Raw genomic sequence first — 17080 nt, forward strand, 5'->3', positions numbered from 1 at the left:
TGTAAAACAGGAAACAAATATAGCAAATTTTGACATAAACGTGTTAAGAATCCAAATTGACAGTTCTAAGTAGACCAGTTGGCTATTTACAAACTGACTAGCGTGTGTAGCAGGTGTAAAGCAGGGAAGAGGGTGTAGGAGTGTAGGAGGGGGAGGGGTGATAGAAGGAGGGTGGTTGGGAGAGAGGAACAACTTCCCCTGCTTTCTTCAAGACCTTTTTGATTCCCCTACACCTTTCCTATATACACCTGCCACACAGGCTGATTGTGACTGAGGAGTTAAACCCAAAACTACTGAGAAGCTGTCCATTAATTTTAGCCCTGGGCAGACTGGAAGATTTGAATTAGGGGTCTCCAGATTTTAAAATGCAGCATCCCACTCATTCTCACCCCTTACTTTGAAAGTAATCAAAACTAATCTTTTGTGCTTTTCTTTTTTGCAGGAGAAACTTCAATACTGAACAATCGAAAGTCAACCTGTTAAAGGTTTCGGCAAGATCTCCACCCCGTAGTGCAGCATCTGATTATATTAGAAGTCCAGAGCCACAAGTAATACAACCAAGGTACATTTCAGATTTCTGTTCCATGTTTTATTGCTTTTATTCTTTTATGCATTTTTGTACTCGGTTGAATTTTAATTTTTCCCATTCTTTTGGTCCTCATTGAGTCAACATCCTGTTTTTCTAGAGACAACTACTATTTACTATTTTCCTTGGATTTTCTTTGTTGTGTGTTAATGTTGTCCAGGTGGGGTTTTGACAAAATTTAATTTCAATTTTCTCTTTGTGTAGGGGGTCTTCAAGAGAACTGGTTGGAGATAGAAGAGGTTAGTGACTTATAATAAATTTTTAAATTAGTAAGTTTTTTTTGTTAATATATTTAGATTGCAGGTCTACATAAACCAGTATTCTTGTCTTTCCAATTTTAACAATGTACCTTGTCATAGAAATTTAAAAAATATATATTTTTAAAGACACAGGATTCTAATTTGATAACTTTTATATCATGGATATGTCAACATTTATTAAAACGTGGTCTCCTCACAAGTTCCTCAACTTTTTTTGTTGTCATTATTCAATGATTTCAATTTGTTGTTTAATTTCCAGGTCAGATTGTTCCGTATCGTTATTCTCCAGTTCGATATTTTGAGCCTGCGCCAATCCAACTTGGACAGAGCAATGTTTTACACGAACTTAAGTGAGTATTTTTTCACATGGTAATAATTTCCATTTTTTTCATACCCCAAAATTTCTTCAAACCTCCTGGTACTTTTTTTATCTTTATGCTTTTTTTATCTTTATGCTACTTGTTTCATATTTATGCTAAAAACTTGATTTAAGAATAAAAAACCTTCAGCGCTGGCGAGTAAATATCCTGCTTGACTATATTTCCTTCTTTTCTCTTGCTAACAGTATGTTGAAGAATGAGTATTTTCACAAAGGAGGCAATGATCCTGCAATACTGGCACAAATGCGAGAGTTGGAGTATGAAGCACAAAGAATGCAAGCTACACAGAGGCCGCCACCAGGTAATAAATGTATCTTATTGCTGATTTTGATGTGTAACTGAGTTTGTTGAGTGCTAAGAAGTCCAGGCCCTAGTTGTTCGAAGGCTGGACAAGGCTAACCACTGGATAGATCGCTATCCAATGGATAAGTCTTAACAAAACAATCCACGCTATCCGCTGGACAGTGATTTATCTGGTAGATTGATAGCGTTATCCACCTTTCAAACAATCTGGGCCAGTCAAACATAAGTATTGTTTCGAGCTTCCTCTTAATTTCAAAAATTAACAAACAATATCTAGTTTCTGTTTATTTAGAATGTCAAACAAAGTAAGCCACACGTAGAGAGAGCCTCTTGTACATGTACAGTAACATCTTACAAAGAATTATTGTTATATGTTCATGTGGTGCCGTCGACATTCAGTCAATACCGTTTATAATGACCGTTTTATTTCATTCTTTTCTGTGGTGTTCAAGCTGTGGATCCGCTCCTACAACAACAGATAATGAATTTTCACTTGGCCAACCAAAGACTAGAGCAAGAGTTACAACTTTTGAGGGTAGGTCTTAAAGGTGATCCCTCGAAGTAAAAGTTGTCGAACGATTTTTGTGAATCTTTCCCTGAATGTTCCCTACCAAGCACTGTTTCGAAAAGTACATTAAATAGCATAGGCCACGATGCCCACAAAGAGATATGATGGGCCAATCTTACCCCCATTTAGGCCTAACCACGTGGGTTTTTTCATCGGTTTCGCTAATGACGCGTGCGCAGTAGGGATGTGTAATGCAATTCTGAGGAATTCTTGTACTATTAACAGAATATTTTTATAGGTCTTGGAAGTAATATATCAAACACGAAAGACCGTGTTTGACCACATTTCTAAACACCGAGAAGAGAGTTGACCTGTTGAAGATTGAAAGATAAAGATTGAGTTCAAAATATGACGCGCAGCGGAGTATTTTTGACGAACTTCGAGGTGTTTGGAAATGTGGTCAAACACTGTCTTGACTGTTTGATATATCTTCTCAATCGAAACTAAAACTATTGAGAAAACGGAGAAATAAAACCGCAAAAATTTATGCTAATTAAGATCAGATATCCAAACACCGTCGCAGTCATGATTTTCTTTGTCTAAACTTGATGAATGATTAATGAGTTTGAGAAGCAATTCTCCAATATTGTTGGTTTGAAGTCCGCTATTGTTAGTCAAATTAACCAATTTGACTAACAATAGACGGATCAAAACCGACCAATGACTGGTGACAAACTTTACACGAGTCTTTCAGCCAATACCATCATGGCTAAACTGACCAATCACTTTCAACGGACCAGACTTATAACATCATCGACTGACAAACACCATTCACTTGACTCTGAAGATGACTTCCGTTCAGGTTGTCGAAACGTCAGTCACCAACAACAGTTCTTTTCAGAACTACCCTCACCCGGACGATCACACTATACGAACTACTGATACTCCTGGGTTCAAACCATTTACTATATTCATACACGTGTCCATTCTTTATCAGCTTGCCCCTGTCAAACAAGTTACTCTCGGCATGTTATCCCTCTCTTCGCTTTACTGACTAGAAACCCTTTTTGTAATGTAACTCTTTAAATATTTTTATATTTTTTGCTGCAGGAAGATAGAAATCAGAAGGAAAGAATGCGATCACCAGGTACCGCTCCTTGTTGTTGTCAATACTCTGTACGTTAGTTAGAGTTTTAATTCACGGAACACTTAAATGCGCTTTAAACAGGTCACAGCAAGACGAGAATCTGTGAAAGCAAGATAGGCCTTTGACCTTTTACAAGTCTTTTTTGTCCGATATAGATCCTGAATTCAAGCGAATGAAAGAAGAACACTTAGTGAAAATGGCGTCACTGAGGCAAGAGGCGGAGTTGTTAAAACAACAAGCAGAGGTGGAAAAAATGAGGAAAGAACTCAAAGAGTTAAGAGGCGAAGGTTTGCCATTGGAAGAAAGTAGAAAGGTACCTGTCCGTATGAAAAGTTCTGTATCGAAATCTGGAATTCTCCTCACGGACATCTAGGTAGCTTTGAACCAGATGGGCACTGAGAGAATGCAACTGTAAATTATGCAATTATATCACACGCGTTTCACACGCGTTTCACGCGCGTTACACGCGCGTTTTCACACGAGGAGAAAATGGTTGCTCAAACTTGTTTCAGCGTCTCCTGGCCAATTATGATTGGTACCTACGTGTAGTGGAATCCCGATTTCTCGAACCACCTATTTTGCGAACCTCCCGATAACTCGAACCAAAAATCGTTTCTCTACAGGCCTTAGTCGAACACTGCAATTCCCCCCCCCCCCCCCCCCCACACCGATTTCTGGAACTACCCGATTTTTAAAACTAATTTCGTTTTCCTTGGAGGTTCTGAAAATCGAGATTCCACTGTCGATGGTAACATGCCAAAACAAGATAGCGTAAGAGAGTTCATCTCCCATATAGGCCACCAAGGTTGTTTTTAGATTTACAGTTGTTTTTAGATTTACATGCACTGTCAATAGCCATCCTCCACGACAACATCCACGGAAGAACATGAATACCAGATCTTAAAACATATGTCGGATCAACTCTGTTACTATTCATCTTCTTTTGGCGAAATGCCGGACGGCTAGGTAAACTTTATTTAAACACGCTGGCTCTATCAACTATGTAATATATTAACGCAGTTGTAGTCTATCTGTCATTAACTGTTCTGTTTACTGTAGGCCTTAGAGGCACCATTTATGATGACAAATTCAAGCGTGGATAAAGAATTACTACCGAGCCCTTACGATCCTAAGTAAGCAAATATATGCTTTATTGTCATAAAGATAATTTCTTTCTTACCGGTTGAGATTCGAAAGACGTAGAACATGTTCTTCTAACATTCGGCTGGAGCCTGGGTTTAAGGGACGTAGTTTGGTCATGTGGCATGAACAGGGGGGTGCAACTACTTTTTGTGTTTGATGTACATGTGACCCCAAGTTTTGTTAGGTGAGAATCCCCACGTAATGCTATAACTTCGTATTTTACAAGTCCAGAGAAAATATGATGAAGATAATAGAAAGAGGATTGTAAATAAGAATTCATAACTTGAAACACCAACTCATAGGATATTGCCATTTTCGCTGATACGATTTGTTCGCTACGCTAGAAAATACAGCGCGGTAGTTGATAAGGAAACCGTCAAATTTTCTTTAAGTTCTGTCGTCATATTAATCCGGGAGGGGGTTACTCCCATATATAAGCTGTATAGGTATGTGCCGCTGTGAAGGGTATGGTTTTCAGGCAGTGTAGTCTGGGATAGGGTATAGAAATCAGACAATTTTGGTCTGGAATAGGCTATAATTTACCAGAAAAGTGGACAGTGTATAAGTAATATGTCTAGAAAAGGGTTGTTTACCTGGGGTTCTATAATACAAATTGAAACTCGGAAGTGACTTCGTAAGATATTGGTTTAGTTAGCGTATGTTGGACTACGATATAGTGATGGTTTCTGCATGGAAAATAGCTAGTCTGGTCTACATTAAGGTTGCAAAATCGGGCTGATCATGGTCTGGTATAGAGTAGGGGTTTTGGCGTCTCAGTGGCAGACCCCTACCCAATGATTTACAGAACCCACCGTCCCGAGATTAACAGTGTGTTGTTGTTTCTTCTAGCGCCGGGTTCGCAGTATTCTGGGATTTCGTTCTTGGCCTCAGCTCGTCTTTTTCCAGGTGCAGACTGGCAGCAGGAATTTATCAAGGAGTGGAAATAGTGACAGATGTTAAACTGTTACCGCTCGTGAGAACAACTCCCATCACTAAGGACAGCTATCCCTCAGTACCTCCTGGTGGAGCAGGGATTATTAGCGTTAAACATCCGTTCCCAAGGTGAGCTTTGACATCCTGGGTACGGTTGTTCAGAGCCCGATTATTAAGCTAAGCCAGGTTTTGCGCTCTCTCCTCCGCAGAGGCTCAAAAGGGGTTTTTCGGGTGGGGAGAATCCGCTGAACCATGTGAGTGCAGGCGCAGGGTTTGCACCAGCACTCACCTTGCACAGGGGCTTTCTATAACGAACGTTTCAAACCTTTTGGGAGGAGAGAGGGATTAACGAGAATTTTGATTTGAGTTTTGTAACTTTTCGGTGTGGTTTTCTGTCTATAATTCTTAACTTTTAATCCTGGGTTAGCGTCAACCGGTTTTCGAACAACCCGTCCCTGGCTCTTAGGTGCAAACCAACGGCAAGCGGCGAGGAATGCCAAACTGTCTCTTTTCATTTCCTCAAAATATTCACCCTAGAAACACCATCTTACGTTCCGTCTTCTGCGTTTTAGTCAATGCGTTTTCTCCTACCGTTCACACTTAGAAGATCAAAGACGCTCGACCGTTTTCATCAAAGGCGTATACATGCATTTGAAAACGCTGCCCAGGGTCAAGACATTTGAAAACAGAGCCTTATTGTGCATATGTACACGTCAACGTAAATGCATTAGTGTGAACGAGGCCATAGATTGTATTCAAAAAGATGACGTCGCGCTCTACTATTATAGTCATTTTCTTTAAAGTTCTTGCAAATTGTCCGTGAAGCACTCAAATCTCAAAAAAATTCAAAGAACCAGGAAAAAACTAATCGAAACATTCCGAAAGTTGTCACGTCATAATGACGTCAGAGGCACGTCAGGCTGCTTAGCAACCCCTAATGAAAATTGCGGGCTCAGAATTCTTGATGATGGAGATTCTTCTCACTCTTTGGTGTTTTCTAATGTTTTTTGTATCGCTCTAGGTGCATTCCTGATCAAAATCTTAACCTTGTTGTGGAGCTGCAAGCAAACAGCACCGAGGACTCTGATGATCCAACACAGCTGTTTTCGAAAGGATGGACTAAAATCGACTTGTTTGACATCAGCAACAGATTGCTCAGTGGAAGGTATAAGCTCGACTCCTGAAATCCCTAGCATAAAATGCAAATTCTCCCTACCAGTCGTCACATTTGTTCTGAAGTTAGTTATAAGAATCTGATAATACATCAAAACATTTTGCCAATATCTTCAGTGTTGTCTCAGTTTTTTTCTTTATTTCTTTTCAGGTGGAAAGTACCGATTAGGATAGCTCCCATAAAAGCGTTTCTAAACACTTATGAACTAAACAAGATCCCACAGGTTTGTTCGCTTTTCTCTTTTGTCAAACTTATGCTTGTCTTCTCCAGTCGTGTTCTCTGTAATCTTTCTCACTATCCCAATAGTGGCTTTGAAACAAACACTACGGAAATACCACGACGACGCCTTGTTAAAGGAGCTAGGTCACGGTTTGCGCATCTTGAAACATGTAGCCTAAGTTTTTCAAGTTCGTCGTTTGTAATCCGCGTTAATCTTCTGCATCCTTAACCGTCCTTGTTCCTGTATGGTTTATTAGTATCTTTTCGGTGTTTTTCTACCTAAGTAAACTACTATTTTCGGGTTTCCTTCAATTTCAAAGTAATTTTCTACGTAGTCGAAATAACTCAAAATGCCGTGACTGAGCTCCTTTAAAGGCGAAATTATGTCTTTGTTATTTTGTGATTTTCCAGATCTATTCTGACAGTCAGAATTACAGACATAGACATAACAATTTTTCTTGGGCAATTCCTGTCCAAGGGGAAGGGTGCAATGAGGTTAACCCTATGTGAAGCACCAACCCGTGACTCAAGGCCAGACCACAACACCGGGAACTCCGTGCCCTACTCTCTTTACCTTCTAATGGAAGACTAGTTTCAAGCCCAAAATAGAAACAAACAGATATTCACTGTCACGGTTCGCAGTTTAAGACAAAAGTTGTATAAACCCTACGAGGAAAGACATCCTAGTAATCAAACTAGCGAACCTTTCTCTTGTCTTCGAGAAGCTCGCGGTCTTTTTTAGGCTGTATTGCTTTATTGCGTTTCTCAGCTTTACTTAGACGAGTCTGATTTCGCATTCCGGCGTTAAAGGTGCTACGTCACGGTTTGCACATCTCAAAAAGTTTAGCCTAAATTCTACAAGTTCGTCGTTTGTAATCCGTGTTAATCTTCTCCATCTTTAACCATCCTTGTACATTTATGGTTTATCATTATCTCTTTGGTGTTTTTCTATCTTATTAAACTATTATTTTCAGGTTTTCTTCAATTTAAAGGTAATTTTTTACGTGCCAAAATGACTCAAAATACCGTGACTGAGCTCCTTTAAGCTTACTGATTGTGGTACACTAGTACGGAATTTCTGCTATGCAACCCGAACTTTGATAACCGATATCGGGATGGCAAACGCCATACTGTCCGTCTTTTAGAGTTTGCTTACATCATTTAAAAATACGTTCGACTCAACCGTTTGATTTGATTTTTTTACTGCTTAGGTGGGGCAGGCGGAGTTGTACCTCAGACTTGTCAACAGCCGTGATACCACAACACAAGATGAATTAAATCCTCAGCCGTTACAGCATTACCTCTACAGATATCCATCAATGGTGAGACCCTGCAATGAAGAATTTCTTTTTTCCCTCTATTGACCTTTAACAGAAAACAGATATCCTTCGGGCGCGCTGAATTCTTTCCTTACTTGAGAGAAGTCTGGGATTGGAGCAGAAAAATTGCGTAATGATGACGTACCACTGCAGAGCGTCTGTGATTGGTTGTGACGAACTTTTTCGCGGGAAAGCTTTAACCAATCACAGGCACCATTCGGATCTCTAAAGAGCTGCATCATCATCATGGGCTGACGTTCTTGTTTTCTAAGCCAAAAGATAACGATATTTACCAAGAAAAAAAAACAGTTGTATGAAAGCTCTCTTTTTAGTTGAAACTCTATGCAAACGTGGGCCAAGCAAGAGGAAAGTCCTCTCTGCAGAAAACTCTCTCTCTCTCTCCTCTTCTTTTGACTAATATTAACGGAAAGAACTGACTTGCGTGACGTAGACCTGTTTGAAGGAACCTGCTGTTCGGAAACTAACGATAACTCTGACTCGTTTTCTGTGGAGACAATTGTAAGACTTGGAGATTAATCTTCTCAAAGTTAGTTATGTCGTGCGATGTTCTTAAAAGAGACTCCAGGGAACATGCCAAATTGCATTGTTAATCTAATACTTGTTTTCACTGAAGGACAATATTCGTGTCATGCCACAAGTATCTTCGTTACCAGTCAGCCGTGGGTTACAGAACTTGGTTCCAGCACCACCCCCGTCAGTACCTCCCCCTCCCGACACCCCAGTGTCTGTTGTGCAGAGAGCTGAAAGGTCAGTAGAAAAGGAAATTTTGAATTTTTTAGTTGTGTCGTTGTTGTACACGTATAACCAAACTTCCAGATTCATGTATAAGTGAGTTATAAACATGTGGGATAAAAAAGTATTTGCGCCAGGTCTGGTTTTGAAAACGAGGTATTGGTCCGGATCTATATTTTTCGTTGATGTATTTGTTAGTGCCCCAAGAACCCCGCTTGAGGAGTCGATAATTGGTTTTCAAGTGGATAAACTGATTGACGCCATTCAAGGAGAAGCCAAGATTAAGATTACAGTCTATGAACACGATCAAGGACAGGTACGTGGCTCAAAGACAATCAATCAATCAATCAATCAATCATTCATTCGATCAATCAGTCAATCACTAGATCCATCGATCGATCAATCGATCGATCAGTCACTCACTCTTTAACTTAGTCGACTAGTCAGTCAGTCAGTCAGTCAGTCAGCCCGCCCACCAACCAGCCATTCAGTCAGTCGGCCGGTCGGTCAGTCAGTCAGTCTGTCCCTCCATCCATCCGTCCGTCCGTCCGTCCGTCCGTCAGTCAGTCAGTCAGTCAGTTACTCAGTCAGTTACTCAGTCAGTTACTCAGTGAGTCAGTCGCTCAGTGACTCAGTCACTCAGTCGTCTGTTGTCTATCGACACGTATCTTAGTCAATGATTCAATAAAATAAAACCAAAAATTGCTATCAGACAAATGCTAAACTGACAAATATTGCTATTTACAGGTCTTAAAAGCAGACAACAACATTCCAATTATGTGCGTCACTAAGTCGGCTCGTCAGGACTTTCTTGCGGGAATATACTCCTTTGGATTGCAAGAGGTAAATTAATAGACTTTTGAGGAAAGATCTTTTTTTTTTAAAAAAAAAAAAAAAAAAGAAGTGTTCTATATGATAATGATTATAAAACAAAGGGAAAATACTAAATTGTACTAAGGGTGAAACTGGAGCACAACATATATATACGAACATTAGATTAATTATGTGCTTTTATGGGAAGAAAAGTGAGGAAAATGAAACGTTTCCGAAACGTTAAATACATCCTGGTTTGACTTGATTTGAATAAGAGCAAAAGAATCATCTCCAAAGATTGATATTTTTTAACTTGAACGTATCGCCTTCATATATGGAGTCCACTAAGGAAGACAAGAACAGCATTTTTATGTTTCTGTGTAAAGATTGCTTTTATCAGCTGATGCGAGTTTATAGTTTTACAAGAACAGGACAAGAGTTTTTAACCTGGTGTTGCTAACGATATTTTATTTGGTTGTAGTGTTGCACAATGTGAACAATATTTTACGTTATGAAATTTTGTTCACTTGACATCTAGTTGCTTCTTGTTTATTAGAAAAAAAACCTGTTAACTTTGTTCACATTAGACTACGCTTTTATAGTTCCCCTACAAGTAGGTAGTGCCCCATTAATCTCTTTGAAGCTACAATTTGTTTTGTTTCTGGTGCCTTTTTAGAATTGTATAGTTTGTTTCTTGACTATACTGCAAATACAGACTCCTCTCCTCTCTCCTGGCCGCTTAGGGCGTTTGCAAAAGAAAGAAAAGCTGGCTTCTACTTGCAGATTTACTATTCTAAATTGAAATTGCCTGCTTTGCTGTTGAAACGTGTATAAATAGTTAAAAAGAAATTTATGAAAATAGTACTTGTTGCTATTAACCTAATGCAACATTTTAAACTACAGTGTCATACTTATTCTCCTTCGTGTTTTTTACATATTTGTTATTGTACCAGTTGGGAGAATTTTATAAGATATCAAAAAGTGATCATTTGTTTAATTCTCATGACCTTTTTACTAGAAAGTTTATTGATATTATAAGGAGATATTAAGTGTTAATCACTCTTGGGTTCGAAAGAGCTAAGTCACGATTCAATAATTAATACAAGCCGAAAAAATTCTTAAAATAATAGCTTACAAGGTCGAAAAACATCAAAGAATTAATTATAAACTAAAGAGGTACACGGATGTTTAGGACTGAGAAAGATTGAGATGAATTAATTAAAAAAATAATTCTTGAACTCTGTGACCGTGAGAAGGATCCATACATCGACGGTGATGTATCACATTCGTTTATCACGTTCATGTAATGTTCCTGATGTGTCTCAAGGTTTATTTTCCCACACATTTGTTTTTTATCTTGACATATGACGTTTCACGTAACTGTCACGATATGTCCGAGTCAAGGTGCGGTTACAAAGCAAAACCATCAGTCCGTCATTTTGACTTCTATTTCCCTCCTTTCCTGAAGAAGACTAGTTTAACTAACCGAAATCTCGATTTAAAATCATTTTTAACCTCCGATGGATCCCTGAAATCAGAGAACCACCTTTTAATTTTTATTTTTTTTAAAAAATTGTTTACCAAACTTTCAACCCATTTCCTTAACATAGATTCCTATGTACGTTACAAAGTTGAAAATGACATTCTTCCCTTTCGTGTTATGTAAGAAAAATGGTTAAATTACCAGCACCATCAAGGACCCTTTTTTCTAAAAAGCAAAATTTGTTACTATTCTAAATTGTAACCTGAATTTAATTAACCTAGACCCAGGTTCTCTCTCCTTTGCAAGGGAGAGAAAGCCTGGAATCGAGGTTGTGATTTAGTCAGTTAATTTATAACTGTCTCCTTCTTGACAACTGTAACAGGCGGAGTGTCGCTGTTGCAACTTATCCACTTGATTTTCACTTGCTTCGTTCGGCTTCTGTTTTCATTATCGCTGTCGTTTTTTCCCTTTGGGAGCTCTAAGTCTTCGAGTTCCTCCTCGACTACGATGTACTCGCCATGTTGCTGTGTTCCGTTGGCGAAGATGTACGTCCCCGGGCCGATCATTTTATCGTCGTGAAAATTCCCGATGTAGTTTTGCTTTCCGAACGTAAGTTTGCCTCTTCCTGAAACGATACAAGCAAAGAATTGGTAAATGAGCTTGTAAACAAATAAGAAAATAAACAATTCAGTAAACAAAAAGTGAGTAAACAGACAGTTGCACAAACAAGTAATCAAGAACATTTGAAAATAAACAAGTAAACAAGCGCGTAAACAAACCGGTAAACAAACAAAGAAGTAGCCAACTATCAAACCGTCAAATAGGCCATTTTCGTGTTCTCGGTATTGAACTGGAACTAGCTTGCAATTGAGGCTCGTGTGGAGAATATCAGATTAATGTCATTTGCATTTGAAAGGACTCCCCGCATTAGCCTCGGTTTCAAGCTAGTTTCAGTCCAATACCGAGAATACTGTCTGCTATTGTGAAGAAGAAAATTCTTGGAAATGCAAAGGAAATGCTTGCTAAATTATGTTTCCAACCATTCTGCTCTTGTTCATTATGAAAAAGATCGTAAAAATATAGTCCGCTAAAGGTCTTAAACTTTGCGTGAGATTTTTGCCGTCGCTTTACCTAAGTCTTGTGTGTTCACGAGTATGACTGTTATCCAGAAGAGGGTTTCATTAAAACGCTCTTTGCAAGATAAAAAAAATTATCTTTAATAGACAAAGTCGCGAATTTAAATGGGAAATTTCGCCGACTTACTGCAAACAACGAGATATGTAAATGTATGTTAAAAGAAAATTGATCATTATTGCGATAAAGCCTTTTTTTTTTCCTATGGGTGTAATACGCCAACGGTTTCTTTAATTAAAGTTCATCTATAGGCCGACTTCATCAGTAGGCTGTTTTAATCATTTGTTCTTAATTTTGTCTGATCCTTGGAAATTCGTAAATTTACATTGCAAAACTTAGTTTCGTATTGCTTGACAATTTCTTGTGAATAACACAATTTCGATATATTAATATCTGCGAGGAACATTGCGCATTATTGCGAGGCTTAGAGGAACAATCAGAACGTCTGTTGTATTTTTGTCTTCAGCCAAGTATTGACGAATTGTAACGTATCAAAATTGGACTACTAAGATGGCGCAGAATTTTTGTTTTCCTTTGAGACATTTTTGCAAATTGCCTGATTTATTCATAAAATTTATTCAGTAATTTGTGCTATCTCTTTTTTCGCCCTTAAAACGTAATACTTTATTTGCATTTCTTGATTTGCTGTCAAAGCACTTGCCAAGCTTGTTACAAAGATTTTCGCTTTATACTGCTTATTTATCGCATATATTTGGATGTTATTTTTCCAGGGGAACTAAATTCGTTAAACGATATCTTTCAGCGTAGTATCTGTTTTCTTTGTGTCTTTTTCTGAGTCTAGGTCATAATTTATTTATGTGTAGACCACTTTGGTCTTAATATTTCATGGACTTATTAAGGTACCTAGCAACCGAGTCTAAGAAAAATTCTGAACACAGCGGATATTGGAAAACATACATATTTTTGACTGCGCGCCGGCAAAGCTATAATAATAGCAGTTATTTCAGTTTTTTTTCTTTTTCTATCATTCTGAGATTGTGTTTAGTTCATTGTGTTTAAAGTTTCTGGTCTGTCAAAAATGTTTATCAATGAATGAATTTTGTCACGATCAAACTACTGGCGAAATTGTGCAAATTGTGATCGAGCCAATTTGAGCTTTTGATATCACAATTATCGTATTCAACAAAAATAAACCTGCTTGTGGTACGATGCTTGAAGCGTTTCTCTTCGCTCTTCCTCGAATTTATGCGCTTCGATAAAATATCTCCTTGTAATCTTTTAGTAAAGAGCTAAAGAGCTAAAAAGCACCTGTGTTATAGTATTGAATTTACCTGATCTTTTCCCCTCAAACCATTGCCCCTCGTATGACATCCCGCTCGCTGCATATGTGTATGATCCTTGACCGTGTCTTCTGTCATGTTCCCACTCTCCTCGGTACAGATCCCCATTTGTGTAATAATACGAACCGAATCCGTGCCGTAAATCGTCTTTCCAGCTTCCTTCATACTTCGCGCCATCGGGATACAGAAACGTCCCTTGCCCGTTTTTCTTGTTGTTTTCATAATGCCCCATGTAGCAAGCGTTTCGCGACTTGCCCTTCAGTTTTCTAAACGCGTATTTTCCATAGCCATTGCGGTATCCGTTCTTATACTCCCCCTCGTAAACATCACCGTTTGGAAGCCTTGCTTTGCCTTTGCCATGTCGCTCGCCGCTTTCGTTCCGTCCACCCTCGTAAGTATACGGTAGTAACTCGTTTTCAGAGTCCATTTCCTCGTCTGATTCGCGTACCGTTTCCATGCCAGCGAAAATTCAAATAGGCGATTTAAATATTCCAGTGAGAAAGAAAAATAAAAGCGTTCAAAACTTCTTCGCTTCGGCGTGAAATCTTTAACGCGTGTCAATCTCTGAGCGAGTATAAATCAATGGTGTTTTGGCACACGGATCAAAACGCAAACATACTTTGAAACCGAAATGTTCGTCGAGAACTTCCCGCTTGGTTTAAACGCCAGATAATTTTAATTTTTAACCGTGTGTTTTTTGGGCTGGTCGAATAGCGTTGAGGCTCGTGAAAAAGAGAAAATCCCTACACGAGTGGCGTTAATATTTTAAACACGCTTTTGTATTTGTGTTAGAAATAGTTTCGCTCAAGAACAAGGTGCTGTATTTTGAACATTCTTGAATATTTCAATTGGTGCTTGGCTCACAAATAACAGAAGAGTGGAGACAACTTAATCGCGGTTCTAAATTATTAATTGGCTCGGAATGTTTTTGCGGTAGCATTTCAAAATTATCTTAAATATGGAAACAAGGGGGAAAACTGCTTACCAACTTGCTGGGACATATATCGCTTGAGGCGTTTGTTTGCTTTTTTTAGCTTGTATACCGCCTTATCTTTGAAACCCTTTTAACGTGTTATTGGCAAGGAAGGAAGTAAACTACTGTTTGCGATTAAAGTTCAGATGCTAATAACAAAAATCAAAATGAAGAAGGTTTGGAAAAACGCCAGTTATAAAGAGCGCAGACAAGGCTAAATTGCCGGCGGTTTTGTGAACTGTGCTAGTGATGAATTCGCTTCACCCTTTGATTCAATTGTATTTTTGTCAATCCCCACCTGAAGACAGAGAAACGTCAAACATCTGCAGCATCTAATAAGGAACGGAACCATCTATTTTTGTTATAGTTTCTGGTTATCACCTTTTTTTTTCCAAAGCTTTCTTCTTAATTTCAGTTTTTAAATTTCTCTTTTTTTTATTCTCGCGAAACAATTTTTTCCCAGGTTGAAACTCTTTATCGCAATAATTTATCCACCCAACTTTCAAATAATTGACCGTGTTATTAATATTACATGGTCGTAAAATACGGATAATTTTCGTCTTCCAGTTTCTTGGGTGACTAAAATTAGAGTGAACTATGACTCCACTTCAAAATTGCACTGTTTTGTAAATAAGCCATCATTTTGATGAATGTTTAGCCTTAAACTTCAAGACAATCTTAAATAACGTGAAACATAAACGTGTTCAAAATTATTTTAAACCTTTTGCGGTTAATAAGGAAAAAAACAAAACAAAAAACAAAAAAAAAATATTTCGGGTTTTTTCACGTTTCGAAATCAAAAACTAATTTAGTGTAGGTTTCTTTTACGATTGAAACATTATAATGAATTCTTTTTTAAAAAGTTCCCAACTTTCTGTTTTTATCCTGTTTTGATTTCTTCTAGAATATCAAGACGAATTTATCTTGAAAACCCAACTAAAAATAAAGATTTTTTGTTGCTTTAGCATCGAAGTTTTATTTTAACTATATAAACCGCTTCTCAATCTTTTTATTACACATTTCTCTGTTCCTGTCTGGTTGAAAACAAAAATATCCATGTTCATAAAATCACAGAATTAATTTCTTATTCACCTCACAGACGATAAATTACCTGATATGTTCTTTTAATGGGTCGCATGCCGCTTAAATATCAAAAAAACTACTGGTGTTAATAACGGTATGCTTTATCACTGATACGGTTTGTAAAATAAATGTTATGTTTCTTTGGTGGTCAACTCAAACACTTCGTGAATTATTAACTTGGAGCTGATAAAAGGTAAAGTGACCAATAGGGATTTTTGAACGGTGACGATTTGAGCGTCAACCCTTTCGTCGGGACAGAGGTATTCATTTTACTGAATCGAAGGCTAGACTATTGAAAGCGAGGCGGTTCCGGCCATCGCACATTACATGGCGTCTTGCTAAGAGAATTTCTTTAAAGAGAGGTGAAATAAAATATCATAAATAACGAAATCTCATAGAACCGCATAGTTCTGAGTATTTTGAATGGTTAATGAAGCGACAGAATTTGGCTGGATGCAACAATTTACCGGATAGAAACTGTGTTAGATTTCAGTTTTCATAGCTTTGATGGCTCTCAAAAGAGCCAAGGGTTGCGTGAAGTCTTCTTGTGAATCTTACCAGCCCTCTACATCCATATTTGGTTCCTCCAGGGGTATCGCCCATGTCAAAAAGTTATGGATGCTCCTCGGAAAATTTGAATGAATCCCCTAAAGGAGACCAATGTTCTGGGAGTGGATCGAGCTTTATTTAATTCCTAAAAGATACCACCTGATACGAAAATGACAGCGTTTTATTATTATCTCTTCGAGTGCACCTTAAAAGATATCTTGACGGCTAGCAATAGTGGAGTTTTTTTCCCAAACACCTTAAGTGAGACAAAAATCCGTGACGTTCTTCCCTAAGCGAGGCAACGAACATCCTCGCCCGTTTCTTGTGGGTGCCTTCCCCCCCCCCCCCCCGAGATTTTGTCCATCTTTGTAGCTATTCAGAATTTGCATTTACATACTCAGTTTTAAGGTATTCGAAATTCGATTCCACCCTGAATTACAAACCAGTTCGTTTCTTAGCTAGCTAGTTTAAAAATCTCTCACTTGATGTAAGACATTTTACAATGTTGTTGTTTTCAGGCCCAGTTCAAAAACGTGCCTTGGGATTTAAATTCCGTCGTGGTTTTTCGCTTGTACTTGCAACCAGGTGATCTATCGACATCCGGGAATTCCACTGCGCCCGCGGCCAATCTTTTAGACGAAAGTAAACTGGCGGCTTGGACTGCATTGCCGCTGGCGCTGACTGCAGACTCACATGCTTCCAGACGAAGCAGACAATCGGGAGGTAACCGTTCCTATAACCGAAAATTTCCGTTAATTAACTATTAAGTTTGGATTAAGGTAGAAGAAAGGTCAATTAGAGTTGATGGGTTAGAATTCAACCTTAAATTCTTGTGTATTCTCGTGGGCTAAACTCATTACCGACACGATTGTCAGGGCATCGGTGAACCCGAGAAACTGTTTGTCAGTAACTATCTTCTTGTCCAAGGGAAGTGATTCTAGCCTACATTCTTCGAGTTCGTCGTGTTAATCTTCTCCATCCTTGACCATCCTTGTGTTTTTATGGTTTATTATTATCTC

General features: G+C 38.4%; 2 protein-coding genes across 3 annotated transcripts in view; one reads left to right on the forward strand and one right to left on the reverse strand.

Annotated features, from left to right (window-relative positions):
• LOC110068425 (uncharacterized) overlaps positions 1-17080 on the forward strand; it is a 36429-nt gene that overhangs the window by 5022 nt on the left and 14327 nt on the right. The window contains exons 8-23 of one of the 2 annotated variants that reach the window (XM_089286397.1): positions 443-562; positions 791-825; positions 1106-1196; positions 1412-1527; positions 1982-2064; positions 3148-3184; positions 3340-3497; positions 4244-4317; positions 5177-5389; positions 6282-6425; positions 6585-6657; positions 7865-7975; positions 8607-8740; positions 8924-9041; positions 9473-9568; positions 16580-16784. In XM_089286397.1, coding sequence (XP_089142523.1) covers positions 443-562; positions 791-825; positions 1106-1196; positions 1412-1527; positions 1982-2064; positions 3148-3184; positions 3340-3497; positions 4244-4317; positions 5177-5389; positions 6282-6425; positions 6585-6657; positions 7865-7975; positions 8607-8740; positions 8924-9041; positions 9473-9568; positions 16580-16784 — 1808 coding nt within the window. Of the gene's footprint in view, positions 1-442; positions 563-790; positions 826-1105; positions 1197-1411; positions 1528-1981; positions 2065-3147; positions 3185-3332; positions 3498-4243; positions 4318-5176; positions 5390-6281; positions 6426-6584; positions 6658-7864; positions 7976-8606; positions 8741-8923; positions 9042-9472; positions 9569-16579; positions 16785-17080 lie in introns of both variants that reach the window. The other variant, XM_089286396.1, reaches the window with a different exon arrangement.
• LOC110068428 (uncharacterized) lies at positions 9978-14619 on the reverse strand. The gene is made up of 2 exons (XM_020775804.2): positions 13448-14619; positions 9978-11646 (listed from the first exon to the last, which is right to left on the reverse strand). Exons 1-2 carry the CDS (start codon positions 13911-13913, stop codon positions 11366-11368), a joined length of 747 nt encoding a protein of 248 aa, XP_020631463.2. The 5' UTR covers positions 13914-14619; the 3' UTR covers positions 9978-11365.

This window comes from Orbicella faveolata, unplaced genomic scaffold (assembly GCF_042242905.1).
Source record: "Orbicella faveolata isolate gen_17 unplaced genomic scaffold, um_ofav_v1 contig_14, whole genome shotgun sequence".
Classification (NCBI taxonomy): Eukaryota; Metazoa; Cnidaria; class Anthozoa; order Scleractinia; family Merulinidae; genus Orbicella; species Orbicella faveolata.

Coding starts and splice junctions, on each gene's coding strand:
- LOC110068428 (XM_020775804.2), bottom strand. CDS start 13,913: ATGGAAACGGTACGCGAATCAGACGAGGAAATGGACTCTGAAAACGAG. Junction 11,647..13,447: donor GTTTGAGGGGAAAAGATCAG/GTAAATTCAATA, acceptor GTATCGTTTCAG/GAAGAGGCAAACTTACGTTC.